At 43.0% G+C, this 16,726-nt stretch overlaps 1 protein-coding gene across 2 annotated transcripts in view; it reads left to right on the forward strand.

Annotated features, from left to right (window-relative positions):
• Positions 1 to 16,726, forward strand: part of zc3h18 (zinc finger CCCH-type containing 18) — a 277,949-nt gene that overhangs the window by 28,957 nt on the left and 232,266 nt on the right. For both annotated transcript variants that reach the window (XM_059993355.1, XM_059993354.1), the window contains exon 2: positions 5,311 to 6,026. In XM_059993355.1, the coding sequence (XP_059849338.1) occupies positions 5,328 to 6,026 (699 nt within the window). In that variant the 5' untranslated portion in view covers positions 5,311 to 5,327. The remainder of the gene's footprint in view (positions 1 to 5,310; positions 6,027 to 16,726) is intronic.

Raw genomic sequence — 16,726 nt, forward strand, 5'->3', positions numbered from 1 at the left:
TTTGGGGCTGCTTTGCTGCCTTAGAGCCTGGACAACTTGCAATCGTTGAGCAAGCAATGAATTCAAAATTGGATCAAGACATTTTACAGGAGGATGCCAGGGTAGTGATCCATCACCTAAAGCTTAATAGAAGTTGGATAGTGCAAAAAGACGATCCAAAAGACAGAAGTAAATTAACAACAGAATAGTTTAAAAAGAAGAAAATTTGTGTTTTCAAATGGCAAAGTCTAAGTCAAGTCCAGACCTTAACCCAATTGATATGCTGTGGCATGACCTGAAGAAGGCTGTTCATGCAAGGTATCCCAGAACTATTGATGAACTGAAATGGTTTTGTATGGAGGAATGTTCTAATCTAAAATTCCTCCTTGTTGTGCAAGGCTGATCAGCAGCTACAGGAAACTTTTGGTGGAGGTTATTGCTGCTAAAGTAGATTCTACCAGTTATTAAATACTAGGGATCACATACTTTTTACAGCCTGGACTGTGAATGATTAAACAATGTGTTCAATAAAGACATGAAAAATACAATTGTGTATAATTAGTTTAGGCAGATTGTATTATGTCTTAGATGAAGATCAGGCCACATCTTATGAGTAGTTAATGCAGAAAACTAGGTAATTGCAAAGGATTCACAAACTTTATCTTGCAACTGTACTTATTGCCCATTAGTTTGAGGTTTCATGAGAACCAGAACTTTTAAAAACAAGGAGTATTTTTGTTATGATTCTTAACAGTTATTCATGGCATGCATGGTGGTGTAGCGGATAGTGCGAAACTATTGCAGCTTTGCACATCCTAGAGTTAGGATTTTGGCGCCATCTGAGGAGTTTTTACATTCTCCCTGTGACCATGTTCGTTTCCTCCTGCAGTCCAAAGACATACAGGTTAGGAGGTTAATTTGTCATTGTAAGTTGTCCTGCAATTAGGCCAGTGTTAAATAGATGAGTTGTTGGTTCACTGGGCAGATGGGCTTGTTCCGCACTGTATCTCAAAATAAAAATAAAATTGTACTGTTAGAGTAGAATGAAGATGCAACGTTGGTTAAGGTGGTAAATTCAATTCAGTCCTCATTGTATCTTCACTATTATCCTTGAAGTGAGCACCTTTTTGAACTAATGCAAGGTTGTTTAAAATTCAAGCTTTGAGATTTTTTATTGTCATTTTATTGTACACCAGGTTAAAACAATGAAATAAATATTACTCTGGATCCAATGCAGGCAAAAAAAACAGTTTAAGATCAGAATCACTTTACTTGCTTAATCGTGGATGCATTGGTAATCATTTTCCAATGTTCTATAGATTCAGGAACAGTTCCTGCTGATTGGAGGGTGGCTAATGTTGTCCCACTTTTCAAGAAAGGAGGGAGAGAGAAAACAGGGAATTGTAAACTGGTTAGCCTGACGTCAGTGGTGGGAAAGATGCTGGAGTCAATTATAAAAAAGGAAATTACGACACATTTGGAGAGCAGTAGAAGGATCAGTCCGAGTCAGCATGGATTTATGAAGGGAAAATCATGCTTGACTAATCTTCTGGAGTTTTTTGAGGATGTAACTATGAAAATGGACAAGGGAGAGCCAGTGGATGTAGTGTACCTTGACTTCCAGAAAGCTTTTGATAAAGTCCCACATAGGAGATTAGTGGGCAAAATTAGGGCACATGGTATTGGGGGCAGAGTACTGACATGGATTGAAAATTGGCTGGCTGACTGGAAACAAAGAGTAGTGATTAACGGGTCCCTTTCGGAATGGCAGGCTGCGACCAGTGGGGTGCCGCAAGGTTCGGTGCTGGGGCCGCAGCTGTCTACAATATACATTAATGATTTAGATGAAGGGATTAAAGGTAACATTAGCAAATTTGCTGATGACACAAAGCTGGGTGGCAGTGTGAAATGTCAGGAGGATGTTATGAGAATGCAGGGTGACTTGGACAGGTTGGGTGAGTGGGCAAATGCATGGCAGATGCAGTTTAATGTGGATAAATGTGAGGTTATCCACTTTGGTGGCAAGAATAGGAAGACAGATTACTATCTAAATGGAGTCAAGTTAGGAAAAAGGGGAAGTACAACGAGATCTAGGTGTTCTTGTACATCAGTCAATGAAAGCAAGCATGCAGGTACAGCAGGCAGTGAAGAAAGCTAATGGCATGCTGGCCTTTATAACAAGAGGAATTGAGTATAGGAGTAAAGAGGTCCTTCTGCAGCTGTACAGGGCCCTGGTGAGACCCCACCTGGAGTATTGTGTGCAGTTTTGAGGAATGTCCACATTTGAGGAAGGACATTCTTGCTATTGAGGGAGTGCAGTGTAGGTTCACAAGGTTAATTTCTGGAATGGCAGGACTGTCATATGTTGAAAGATTGGAGCAACTGGGCTTGTATACTCTGGAATTTAGAAGGATGAGAGGGGATCTGATTGAAACATATAAGATTATTAAGGGATTGGACACACTGGAGGCAGGAAGCATGTTCCTGCTGATGGGTGAGTCCAGAACTAGAGGTCACAGTTTAAGAATAAGGGGTAGGCCATTTAAGACAGAGATTAAATGGAGGCCAAGTCTCTGGATGCATTCAAGAGAGAGTTAGATAGAGCTCTTATAGATAGCGGAGTCAAGGGATATGGGGAGAGGGCAGGAACGGGGTACTGATAGCGTATGATCAGTCATGATCACAGTGAATGGCGGTGCTGGCTAGAAGGGCTGAATGGCCTACTCCTGCACCTACTGTCTATTGCCAGTATGTGAAACATACCAGAAGTGATTGTGGATCGGTGTCAACACAGGACGATACCATAACAGACAACACAATAGTAACCAAACACTTACGAGACAATTGTGCAAACAGTCAACAATTAGTGCACCTTAAATACGAATATGAACAGACAAAATAACTATCACCAGAACAAGGAGAGCGGCAAAAACTATTTTAACGGATGTTGTGCTTGGACAGTTAGGGTAATAGACCTGAGTGAGTTTTGTTGTGTAGCTGGGGAGGCTTCAGGGATGACGTGTGGTCCTGGTGGTGATGGACTCGTAGAGTCTCCTTGATGGCAATTTGGTGAATAGGTGAAGGCTACTTGATGGGGTCTGCAGTAGTTTTTCCAGTTCTTTTCTGGTGATGGGAGCAGGTCTTTTAATATTGGTAGCTGACAGCCAATGATCTTCTCTGCTGAGTGGACCACTTGCTGTAACTTGAAATTTGAGAGGGAGATGACAGTGGGAAACCAAATAGTGATTGAGGTGGTCACAACGATCTCAAGTGGCTGAGTAACAATTCATCAGTACAGTCCCTGAGATGTTAATTCTTCCTATGTCAGCTTAGGAAACTTATCTCTGCTGGGTTTTCTAAAACACAACAATAATTTAAAAACAATAAATATAAATGCATAAGATAGTTTGTATACATTGATTGTAAGTCCATAAAATGATGCTAGGCACAAAAGTATCTAGGCACCAGGTAAGTGACAGGAAGTGGTAAATGATAAAATGATTTAAGAGACTATTAGATAGGTACATGAAGCTTAGTAAAATAGAGAGCTATGCTATAGAGAAATTCTAGGCAGCTTCTAGAGTAGGTAAAGGTTGTGGATTTGAGAAGTAATGCTGAAGATGTCTTTTGACTTGTCAACAATCCTGGTCATGAGTCTTCATTATTCCTTGTTCTATGAGTCAGCACTCCAGAGCTCCCATCTGGCTTGTGGCTGTCTGAAGCTTGGAATATTGCTGCTGCTGGTTGATGTGCATCTTTGTTTCAGTTAATTTTTGTTCCTTACCAGGCACTGCAAGTTGAACACAAAAAGCACTGAAGGAACTCATCAGATCAGGCAGTATCTTTAAAAATTAATAAACTTAAACAGAAGGATTGGTTCTGGGGCCTCTACTTTTCGTGATTTTTATTAACGACTTGGATGTGGGGGTAGAAGGGTGGGTTGGCAAGTTTGCAGATGACACAAAGGTTGGTGGTGTTGTGGATAGTGTAGGGGATTGTCAAAGATTGCAGAGAGACATTGATAAGATGCAGAAGTGGGCTGAGAAGTGGCAGATGGAGTTCAACCCGGAGAAGTGTGAGGTGGTACATTATGGAAGGACAAACTCCAAGGCAGAGTACAAAGTAAATGGCAGGATACTTGGAAGTGTGGAGGAGCAGAGGGATCTGGGGGTACATGTCCACAGATCTCTGAAAGTTGCCTCACAGGTAGATAGGGTAGTTAAGAAAGCTTATGGAGTGTTAGCTTTTTTAAGACAAGGGATAGAGTTTAAGAGTCATGGGGTAATGATGCAGCTCTGTAAAACTGGTTAGGCCATACTTGGAGTACTGTCTCCAGTTCTGGTCGCCTCACTATAGGAAGGATGTGGAAGCATTGGAAAGGGTACAGAGGAGATTTACCAGGATGCTGCCTGGTTTAGAGAGTATGCATTATGATCAGAGATTGAGGGAGCTCAGGCTTTACTCTCTGGAGAGGAGGATGAGAAGAGACATGATAGAGGTGTACAAGATACTAAGAGGAATAGATAGAGTGGATTGCCAGCGCCTTTTCCTCAGGGCACCACTGCTCAATACAGGAGGACATGGCTTTAAGGTAAGGGGTGGGAAGTTCAAAGGGGATATTAGAGGAAGATTTTTTACTCAGAGAGTGGTTGGTGCGTGGAATGCACTGCCTGAGTCAGTAGTGGAGGTAGATACACCAGTGAAATTTAAGAGACTACTAGACAGGTATATGGAGGAATTTAAGGTGGGGGGGGGGGTTATGTGGGAAGCACGGTTTAAGGATCAGCACAACATTGTGGGCCGAAGGGCCTGTACTATGCTGTACTGTTCTATGTTCTATAAACAATTGACTTTTTGGGTTGAGACCCTTCATCAGAATTGGAAAGGAAGGGGGAGGATGCTGGAATATAAAGGTGGGAGGAGGGGATGGAGGACAGGTTAGAAGGTGATAGATGAAACCAGGTGGGTGAAAAAGGCAAAGGGCTGAAGAAGAAGGAATCTGAGAGGAGAGTAGACCATTAGAGAAAGGGAAGGAGGAGGGGACCCAGGGGCAGGTGAGGCGGTAAGAGGCCAGTGAAGAAGAGGGAAGGGTAAAAGAAAAAGAGAAAAAAGATACCAGAAGGTAAGTTGAATGTATTACTGTCTTGACTGTCGTTCTGGATCATAGAAAATAACAAGCTTGACTGAAATTCAGATGTATTGAAGATCACTTTGTAAGAGTCTCAGACTTGAATGCCATTTTGTTGCAGAAGCTAATAATGAGATGTATATTGAGGAAATGCAGTTGTGCCCTTTGGGGGAAACATATTCATGTACTTTTTCTCATAACAGAATAACATTATTCTCCAATGGATGTCTCTGATAGTCCTGATCGTGACCCACGTTCCCCAGAGGACCAGCTGTCGGATGATGATGAAGATGACTTATTGCTTGAAGGGGGTCATGAAAATGATGAAGAGGACGATATAGACAAACGTTCAGACAATGAGGGAGAAGGTGTAGATTCTGAAGACAATGACCATTGCAGTGATGCAGAGGTTCATAGTTTCGGTGAACCTGACAATGATGGGGAAACTCATGAATCAGAGGTGGAGGAAGAGGAGGAAAAGTTGAGGGAGGAAGGTGATTACAGTGAAGAAAGTGGAAATGAGGAACGACCTAATGTAGAATCTGACCGTGATAATATTGTGAGTCCAAAAAGAACTTGTAGTGCTGAGCGAGCTGAAAAAAGTACCACTGAGAAACAAGATTTGCAAGTTGACGAGGAAGCGGCAAATGATTCTAAGGACGAAGCATCTTCTGTCATCAGGGACCTGGATGAGCATGAGCTGGACTATGATGAGGAGGTTCCTGAAGAACAGCCAGGGGCTGTAACAGAGGACAGTGAGAAACAAAGCACTGAGGAGAAAAGCAGTGACTCACCAAAGGAGGGAGAAAATGAAAAGAGTCAGCCTGAGGAGAGGAAGTCTGAAAGAGACAGAAAAGATGCATTTCGTGAGAGGAAAAAGGATGAAGATGATGGGGAGCTAGATGAAGGAGAAGTTGAGGTATGATTTTCAAATAATCTTAAGGAATGTAGCGTGCATTATAATGATTCAAAGCAACACACACAAAATGCTGGAGGTACACAGCAAGTCAGGCAGCATCTATGGAGGGCAGCAAACAGTCAATGTTTCTAGCTGAGACCTGAATGAAGAGACTCAGTGTGAAATGTTGATTGTTTATTCCCCTCCATTGATACTGCCTGACCAACTGAGCTCCTTCAGTACTTTGTGTGTGTTACTCTGGACTTCCAGCATCTGCAAAATCTCTTCTGTTTCTAATGGTTCAAGTCTTGTTCTGTTGCCATATTATTGTTCTGTTTATTTTTGAGCATGCAGGTGATTAGCATAGTCCAATTTGTGAGTGATCTGTTAAGTTTTTTCCGCATTTAACCCACATTTGTGTAGAGAATAGGAGTAATACAAAATGTTGACTTCTCTCACCTTTTCATATCTGAATGTTGTTCAATGTGGCATGTTCCAGTCCTGCTCCTTGCACCCTTTTGTCAAATTTGATGAAGTTATGTCTTTGGTGAACTGTCTGAAAAGCAGTAGGTCGTGATAGTTTGTATAGATTGGGCATAAGAAGGAACTGTGCCGGTAATTCCAGGATAAGACTGGTACAGTTGATGGTGATACATCTCCATTATCAGAGAGATAAGCTTGTATTCTCTTACTCAAACATCTAGAAACAGATTAGAAAGTCCTCTGTTTCCAAGGTGTGCTCCAGTTCCTGCATTGCCCACTGGTCCTGGAAAATCTCCAGTGTATCAGAGGGCACTGAATTCTCCCTCTCTGGAGGCACTGGGGTTTGGATGTAACCTCAGAAGGGGAAATGGTTGGCTGGTATGGACCCCTTAATAGCCTGTTGACTGGGCAATGAATTGCCACATTGGCCAGGCCCATCAACAGATCAAGGAAACCCCCTGACCTATCATCAACAGTTTGTGCCTAACCGATAAACAGGGGAACAGGGCTGAAGGGGAACTCAGAACAGCTCCTGTAATCTCATATTCCATGTTCATGTAATAAGGATTCCCCTAGGCCACAGAAATTACCCAGTCTGGGAATCCAAAAGCCAGTTTCAGAAGTTTCTGATGAAGGACTCCTGCATGCACAGTCTTCCATTGGGGATGATCCTCATTGCCAGAGAGAATCGAAGACCTGGTCGGCAAGGATTAGATGAACTGAAGTGCATTTTCTATGCTGTAGTGCTCTGTCTGTTGCACCTTGGCATGTCCAACTGAGTTGTGAATAGGTACAGTTGTATACAGGGGTGCTAGAAAGTTTGTTAACCCTGTAGTATTTTCTCTATTTTTATATAAATATGAAATAAAATGTGCTCAGATCTTCATGCAAATCCTAAAACTTGTGAAAGAGAACCCAATTAAATAAATAATACAAAAACATTATACTTGTTCATTTATTTATTGAGAAAAATGATCCAATATTACATCTATTTGTTGGAAAAAGTATGTAAACCTCTGGGGGATGCCTTCTACAAAAGCTATTTAGAGTCAGGTGCTCCAATCAATGAGATGAGATTGGAGGTGTGGGTTGTAGAGGTGCCTGACCAATAAAAAAAGATACAGTCAGGTTACTGAAAGATCTCAAGGAAGATCTGTTTATGTGCACTGTGCCTCAATCAAAACAACTTTCAGAGGATCTTGGAAGAAAGATTGTAGAGATGCGTGAAGCTGGAAAATGGTACAAAAGCATTTCTGAAGACCTGAATATTCATCAGACCACAGTAAGAGAAATTGTCTACAAATGGAAGAAATTCAGTACTGTTGCTACTCTCACTAGGGATGGGTATCCTGCAAAGAACACAACATGCAATGCTGAAGGAGGTGAAAAAGAACCCAAGGGTAACAGCAAAAGACCTGCAGAAATCTCCAGAACTCTGCTCATGTGTCTGCTATAAGAAAAGTACTGAACAAGAGTGATGTTCATGGAAGGACACCACAGAGGAAACCACTGCTCTCCATTTTAAAAAAAACATTGCTGCATGTCTCAAGTTTGCAAAAGACTACCTGGATGTCCCACAATGCTTCTGGGACAATATTCTGTGGATAGATGAGACAAAAATTGAACTTCTTGGCAGAAGTACACTCTGCTATGTTTGGAGGAAAAGGGCACTGCACACCAACACCAAAAGTTCATCTCATGAAGCATGGTGGAAGGAGCATTATGGTTTGGGCTACTTTGCTGCCTTGGGGCCTGGACAGCTTGCAGTTGTTGAGGGAGCAATGAATTCAGAATTGTATCAAGACATTTTGCAGGAGAATATCAAGGTAGCAGTCCCTCACCTGAAGCTTAATGGAAGTTGGCTAATGCAACAAGACAATGATCCAACAGACAAGAGTAAAGCATCAACAGAATGGTTTAAAAAGACAATTCATGTTTTGGAATGGCCGAGTCAAAGTCCTGACCTTAGTCCTATAGAAATGTTGTGCAAGGACCTGGAACAAGCAGTTCATGCAACGAAGTCCACCGACATCCCAGAGTTGAAACAGTTGTGTAAGGAGGAATGACCTAAAATTCCTCCAAGCCAATGTGCAGGACTGGAAACATTTGGTTGAAGATATTGATGTATAAGGAGGTCACACCAGTACTGAAAGCAAATGACAGCCTTGTCAGCCAGAATGTCCTTCTTCCCTGAGGGACAAGCATACTTACTGATGATGATTATGTTTCATTCTCTGAGAGAGCGTTAGTTGAAAATGAGATTCTCCCTCAGAGGCAGTATGGAAACAGACCCTTCAGCCCAACTTGTGAATGCAAACTCTGTGCCTTCTAGAGCTAGTCCTATTTGCCTACATTTGGCCCATATTTCTCTAGACCTTTCCTATCCATGAACTTGTCCAAGTGTCTTTAAAGCATTGTAATTGTACCTACCTCTGCCACTTCCTCTGCCAGCCTGTTACATCCTCTGTATGAATGTCCCTCAGGTCTCTTTAAATACTTCCCCTCTCAGCTTAAAGTTATTCCCCATGTCCTTTTGAAAGAGTGTGATAATCCACCTTATCAATGCCCATCAGGATTTTATAGACGTCTACAAGGTCACACCTCAGCCTCCTTCACATGGCTGATGTTAGCAGCTGGGTGATGCTTGTTATCCTGAAGGCAGTATATCCCTGGCAGGAAAAAAAATAGCAGTGCGTGCCATCTAGGTAGAGAGTTGCCACCTGGCATGGATGGACATTGATAATTGACCACCCTCTTTACTCAGTAATTTAGAATCAAGGCAGAAACCTAAAAGAAGTCCACAAATGTTGTTTGGATCTTGATGGCAAACTTGGGTAGTGAGACTAATGTGACTAACCAAAACCACAGTATGGAGGTTGTCAGCTGATTTGTAACCAGCACCAGCTTCTGTAAGAAAGCACGATCCTGTCCTATTTTAGTTATGACTTTTGCCTTTAGCTTCTGGTAGTTTGTTGCTCAGGCTTTCTAGGCACATCTGAGATAGACTCTTACATAATGGGTGTTTATGGTGCTCCACATAAATGGTCTAACAGGACATATAAAGAACTGCTTTGAACCTCCGTAGTGAACTTGTCCAGCTCTGAGACTTTTGAGCATTGGTGAACAGTATTGATCACAGCCACAATGTCACTGGTGTTCAGCTGATCTTCAGTAGGTTCTCCCATGAAACATACCTACTGGATTAATATGAAGAAATGATGCCCCATAAAAGAAGCAGATCAAGAAACCTGTACCCTCTGGAATTGTGATGGAGGAGATGTCTTAAGCCACCAATTTCGGGAGCTATCCTGGATTTCACAACCTTGGCAGGTCCATAAATGCATCTTCCTCTCTTAATACATGTGCCGTAGAGCTATATCCTCGAAGGCTTAACCAGATGGGTTTCTTGTTCGTAATATGCATGAATGACTTGGATGTGGATATGGAAAATGATCAGTAAGTTCATGGTTGACTTGAAATCTAGTGAAGTTGTGGAAGAGGATTGAAAATAGACTTAGGCTAGTGATGCTTCATGAGGTTTATTCATCCCTGCACTGAACTGAGGCTAAGCCCTGAAACTAATGGGCTCCTTGATCGGCTGCAGTGATGGCTGGCTTTGTGGCTGTGGACTCACTTTTGTGAACTTCAGTTCTGAATGTGATGTGCTTAATTTTGGAGTTTATATGATTTGTTTTTTTCTGCACATTGAGTGTTTCAGTCTTTTTTTAATGGATTCTATTGGGTTTCTTTGTTCTGTGGCTATAAGACAAATCTCAAGGTTGTATATACTGTACATACTTTGAAATGGGCTAAACAATGGCAAATAGCATTTAATACAGTGTACTTATAATAACATGAGGTGATTTATTTTTCAACCTCTAATGAGATTAGGATATGTATGGTAGAGAGTATGGAGAAATGGTATCTTGGTAAGTGGTCCATAGATCCTTGAAGGAGGAAATGCTGGTAGTCAGCGTGGATAAGAATGTACAGGATACTGGCTGTTATTAATAGGGGCATTGAGTACAGGAGGAGTAGGGACTTCAACTTTATAAAATATTGATCAAACTTTACCTGGAGTACTTTATGCCAAGCTACTGCTTACCAAGGTACAAGAAAGATGTGATAGCACTCAAGAGAATGCAGAGGAGACTCAACATGTTATGAAAAGAGACTGGAGAAGCTAGATCTGTTCTCCCTGGTGTCGAGGATTTTATGAGAGAACGAGATTGAGATGCATAACATTGAGGGGTATATAACCATATAACAATTACAGCACGGAAACAGGCCATCTCGGCCCTTCAAGTCTGTGCCGAACGCTTACTCTCACCTAGTCCCACTGACCCGCACTCAGCCCATAACCCTCCATTCCTTTCCTGTCCATATACCTATCCAATTTTGCTTTAAATGACAATACCGAACCTGCCTCTACCACTTCTACTGGAAGCTTATTCCACACAGCTACCACTCTCTGAGTAAAGAAATTCCCCCTCATGTTACCAAACTTTTGCCCCCTAAGTCTCAACTCATGTCCTCTTGTTTGAATCTCCCCTACTCTCAATGGAAAAAGCCTAGCCACGTTTACTCTATCTATCCCCCTCATAATTTTAAATACCTCTATCAAGTCCCCCCTCAACCTTCTATGCTCCAAAGAATAAAGACCTAACTTGTTCAATCTTTCCCTGTAACTTAGGTGCTGAAACCCAGGTAACATTCTAGTAAATCTTCTCTGTACTCCCTCTATTTTGTTGACATCCTTCCTATAATTCGTATATTTTATATAATTTCCTATAGATAGATGGGATCTCAGATGTTCAAAACTAGACATAGAAATAAGATAAGAGGGGAAGAAATTAAGACGATATATGAAGAATCTTATTTGCCCAGAGGATGTTAGTACCTGGAATGCATAGTCTGAGAGAGTGATTGAAGTTGGGTCACTGGCATTTAAGAAGTGCCTGGATGTACACTTAAATCGCTTAGGCATGGAGCACTATGGAAGAAGTGCTGGGTGCTGGGATCAGTAAGGAAGGGTGTGGATGTGTTGAGTGTCCTGTTTCCATACTGTGCTATTCTAAGTAAAGTTCTCCATTTAGTCATGTTAAACTCCATTTGCCATCTTTTAGCTCATTCAATTTACCTAATAACATCTGTCCATAAACCATATCCTCAAAATTGTCTTCCCACCTATTATGAGCCATCCTCAAATTTTGCTACCATAGGTACTGTAGCCTGAAGGCAGACTCTCTGTTTCAAGAACAGCTTCTTCCCCTCCGTCATCAGTTTCTGAATGGGCAATGAACCCAAGAACACTCAGTGTTTTTGTCTTTTTTTGCTCTCTTTTTGCACTAGTTAATATATACAGGTGCAAGAAAAAGTTCATGAATCCTTTGCAATTACCTGGCTTTCTGCATTAATTACTCATAAAATGTGATCTCATCTTCATCTAAGTCACAATAATAGGCAAACACCAGCTGCTAAATTAATACACGTAAACAATTGTACTTCTTGTCAAAACCGAGTACACCATTTAAACAATCACAGTCTAGGTTCAGAAAAATATGTGAGCCTCTGGGAAATACCTTCTACAACTGTTGAAGCTTTTGGCAAAAATGCACACTGCTATGTTTGGAGGAAAAAGGGCACTGCACACCAACACTAAATTTCATCCCAACTGTGAAGCATGGTGATTTGGGGTTGCTTTGCTGCTGCAGGGCCTGGACAGTTTGCAATTGTTTAGCAACCAATGAATTCAACATTGTATCAAGACATTTTACAGGAGAATGACAGTGTAGTGGTCTGTCACCTGAAGCTTAATAGAAGTTGGATGATGCAACAGACAATGATCCGAAACACAAGGGTAAATCAGCAACAGAATGGTTTGAAAAGAGGAAAATGTGTGTTTTGGAATGGCCAAGTCAGTCCAGACCTTAATCCAATGGATCATTTTTCTCAATAAATAAATGAACAAGTATAATGTTTTCTATGTTATGTTATTTAATTGGATTCTCTTTATCTAGTTTTATGACTTAAGTGAAGATCTGATCACAGTTTAGGTCATATTTGTGCAGAAATAGAGAAAATTCTACAGGGTTCACAAACTTTCTTGCACCACTGTAATCCTCCACCCATCTCAACATAGTGCCTCCAATATCAAAGGCTCTTATCCTGTGACTGAACTTTTTGTGCTGGATGTCCAAATTTATTCATTGGCTCCCATCTACTCAGGATTTCATAAAATTATGTCAAATTTGATACAGTATGGTCTTGGTAAGAGAAAAAAAATTTAAATTTGAAATCAAATTCCAGTTGTATTTATTATCAAAGTATGTATAGCATATAGAACTTCGTTATGTGGCTACCTGCAAGAGCATGAATCTCAAAGGAACACAATAGAAATCATGAAAAACCCCAGTGCACAAGGCCAAATTATACAAACAATTAAAAAAAAGTAAACATAATACACAGAGCATAAACCATCAAGTCCCTGAAAGTGAATCCTTAGTCACTCAGGCCAAGACTCCTGCATCTTGCACGCAATGGTAGAAGAGAGGGAGATGGATCAGAAAGCAGAAATGAACTGAACACCAGTCCGTCCTCTACCCTCAGTCTCGAGTCCTGAACCACCTTAATTAGGGTCGGCGCATAAATGGGCTGAACATCTGTTCATTATTTTCTCTCAGGCCCAGGCCCCATTGCTTCAATCTGACCCGAAGTTCTCTCTAGCAATAGCTGATGTGGCTGTGCCTGCATTCTTGAGAACCCAGTTTGCAGAATTCTTCTGGATACCACAAAAATGCCAAAGAGTTCAAATGCGTTGCCATAATTCACCAGCGCCATCCTGCCCTTTAGAAAGCTACTTTTAATATTGAAACCTGCATCCAAGTGCAGGAAGTGGTGCCAGGTCTTCTTTTTAGCATGAACAATGACGACCTGGGGATGAGTGTTGGTGGTGTGATTGTAGGTTTACCAGCGGCACTAAAATTTGTGAGATTGTGGGCAGCGAAGAAGGTTATCTAAGGGTACAACAGGATCCAGATTAATAGAATGGCAGGTGACATATGTGAAGTTATGGATGTTAGGAAGTTAAACCGGGGCAGGACTTGCACAGTGAATGACAGAGCCCCAAAGAGTGTTGTTGAGCAGAGAGAAGGGTGTGATTAAACTAGAGGGGCTGCATGAAATATTCTGAGGGATATTGCCTGGATTTGAGGGTTTGGATTATAAGAAGGGATAACTGAGTCTGTTTTCCCTGGAACGAAGGAGGCTGAGAGGTGAGATGATAGATGTAAGTAAAATTATAGGAGGTACAGGTAGCTGGAGGTTGGTTTCCGTGGTTGGAATGACTAAAACTGGAGGGCTGGGAGGAGGTATCTGAGGGGTATCCCCCCCCCCCCCACTCAAGAGTTGCCATGAACTACAGTGCCAGAACCGATGGGAAGTCCACCAGTACTCTGGTGAAGTCGTTGTCGGACAGCGTGATGGAGTCCAGGTGTGGGGCCAGCAACTGGGCTTCACCCAGGGAGAACGTTTGAAAAGTCTCGGCGTGGACCAGTCTCCTCCCTTGCAGATCGACCAGTAGGCTGTGAGCTGCAAAAAATCCGCTCCCAGGAGCGTTTGGGCTATGGCGGCCAGTGTGAAGTCCCACGTGCACCGGCTGGAGCCAAACTGTAGCCTCACCGTACGGGTGCCGTAGGTCCTTACTGTGCTGCAGTCCGTGGCCCTCAGGGTGGGACCTGGTTCTCTGTTGCGGGTGTCGTAACTCGTCGGAGGTAAGACGCTGATCTCAGCTCCGGTGTCGACCAAAGAGCGGCGTCCCGACTGCTTGTCCCAGACATACAGAAGGTTATCCCGATGGCCAGACGCCATAGCCATCAGCAGCAGCTGGCCCTGGCGTTTCCCGGGAACTTGCAGGGCAGGCTACAGCGGTGGGCTTCTGCGTCCCACCGCTGGTGGTAGAAGCACCATTGTTCGTTGGTCTCCTCACCCCTGCCTCTGGGGTTAATGGGCTCTTCAGCCGAGCCTGATCTGGTCTGCTGCCGGGAGCGTGGCCTGGTGATCTGTGCGACAGACACCCCACTCTCCTTCTTGGCTTTCCACAGCACGTCTGCCCGGGCTGCTACCTTCCGGGGGTTGCTGAAATCCGTGTCGGACAGCAGCAGGTGAATGTCCTTGGGCAGCTGCTCCAGGAGTGCCTGCTCAAACATGTTCATCAAAGCCGACGGTGGCCTGTCTCCCAAACCATCCAGGTGCAGTAAACGGGCAGCTCACTCGTGCCGTGAGAGTCTGAAAGTCCTTATGAGCTGGGCTTTGAATTCTGCGTATTTGCTGTCCTCTGGGGGCGACTGTATGAACTCCTCAATCTGGGTGGCTCCTGGTCGAGGGAGCTCACCACATAGTAGTAACTTGTGGCATCTGAGGTTATCTGCCAAATGTGGAATTGGGCTTCTGCTTGCTGGAACCATAGGTGAGGTCGCAGTGTCCAGAAGCTTGGCAGTTTTAACGAAACTGCATGAACAGATGCGACGTCATTCATCTCCGGTCCAAATATCGTTTGGGCCGTTTTGGTCACCAATTGTAGCGGTGTGCTACACACAGCGCTGAAATAACGACATGTAGTCGGTGAGCTGCAGTTTGAAAAGAGGTTTATTCAAACTTCGCGGCCTCACTTTAAAGCCTTCCTGTTCCGGCCCTCCCTGGGCAGGAATGCTGTAGGCGGCGCATATTCACAGTCCTGTCCCGTGCGCAGACTTTTCCCCTTGCTTGTGAAGAAAGCTTGGTGCCCTTTTTGGGACCGGCCTCAATGCCGGTGTGCGCCACTTTGTGAGCCGGTTCGAGTGCGCTGGGAAGTGGGTCGCCACAATACCACCTTTGTTACTCTGCTACTAGTATTGTTACTTTCAGGCAGTTATAGACTTTACCCTGAGATTCCTCTGATGTATTCTTTGACAACCTTCTTCACTGTACACAATTCCACCAAGTTTTCAAAGGAACATTTAATGTCAGAGAAATGTATACAATATACATCCTGAAATTATTTTTCTTTGCAACCATCCAGAAAACAGAGGAGTACCCCAAAGAGTAATGACAGTTGAACATTTAGAACCCCAAAGCTCGCCCCAGCTCCCCCGCATGCATAAGCAGCAACAAAGCAACAATCTCCCCCCCCCCACACAAGCAAAAACAAACATCAGCACTCCCCACAGAGCACTGAGGCGTGCAGCAAAGCATCAATAAAGACACAGACTTGTAGTACCCCAAAGGCTACTCGTTCACCCAGTAATTTGACATACCACAGGCTCTCTCTCTCTCTCTCCCCAATAGGGGAAAAAGAGGTGACCCCATTTCACAGGGAGAGGGAGACATAACAAATAACTCACTGATTTACAATGTTAAAAGTCTGATGCATTGCTTTTTGGGTGCTCTGTGACCGAGGAACTCAGGTCTTTGGGCACACAGCCAGCAGCCAGCTTGCTGCTTTTGATGGCAACACGAGTGCATCTGCAGATGCTGGAAATAAATAAAAACACAAAACGTTGACAGAACTCGGCAGGCCAGACAGCATCTATGAGAGGAGGTAGTGACGATGTTTCGAGCTGAAACCTTTCATCAGGAGGGTTTCGGCCCGAAATGTCGTCACTACCTCCTCCCATAGATGCTGTCTGGCCTGCTGAGTTCTGCCAGCATTTTGTGTTTTTATTTGCTGCTTTTGAACTTCCCTCTCCCACAACACACCGATATCCTGCGGAGGCACTGACTTCAAGTCCGTCCACCTCCAGAGTCACGAAATCCCAGAACCCCAAAGGCGAGCTAGTCTAGCTAGTCTTCCTTGGTATGTCAAAATAGCGGCCAGTCGTGAGACCTGAAAGAGTGGGTCCCATTCCCGCAAAGAACTGAAGTCAGCGTGTAACTCCAGGTCAGGGTCTTTAAAAGAACTCTGAAAGAAAAATAGAGATAGAGCTGTTCCGAAGATGCAAGTAAAGGAATCGCAGTTAGGTGCCATCATCTCCTAAACAAGTTTGTGTCATCTTCAAACTTAGTAAATTTGTGTATATTTACAAAATACAATTAAGTTGGTCAGTAAAACTATTGAAAATCTTTTCTTTGTACTTTTGTCAGTTAAATAAAGGTTCACGTGAATTAATATAGCACAGATTTTTGTTTTTATTGCATTTTGGAAAATATCCCAACTTTTCTGGAAATGGGGTTTGTAGAAGGAAAGGGAATCAAGGTATATA

The sequence above is a fragment of the Hypanus sabinus genome, chromosome 17 (genome assembly GCF_030144855.1).
Source record: "Hypanus sabinus isolate sHypSab1 chromosome 17, sHypSab1.hap1, whole genome shotgun sequence".
Classification (NCBI taxonomy): domain Eukaryota; kingdom Metazoa; phylum Chordata; class Chondrichthyes; order Myliobatiformes; family Dasyatidae; genus Hypanus; species Hypanus sabinus.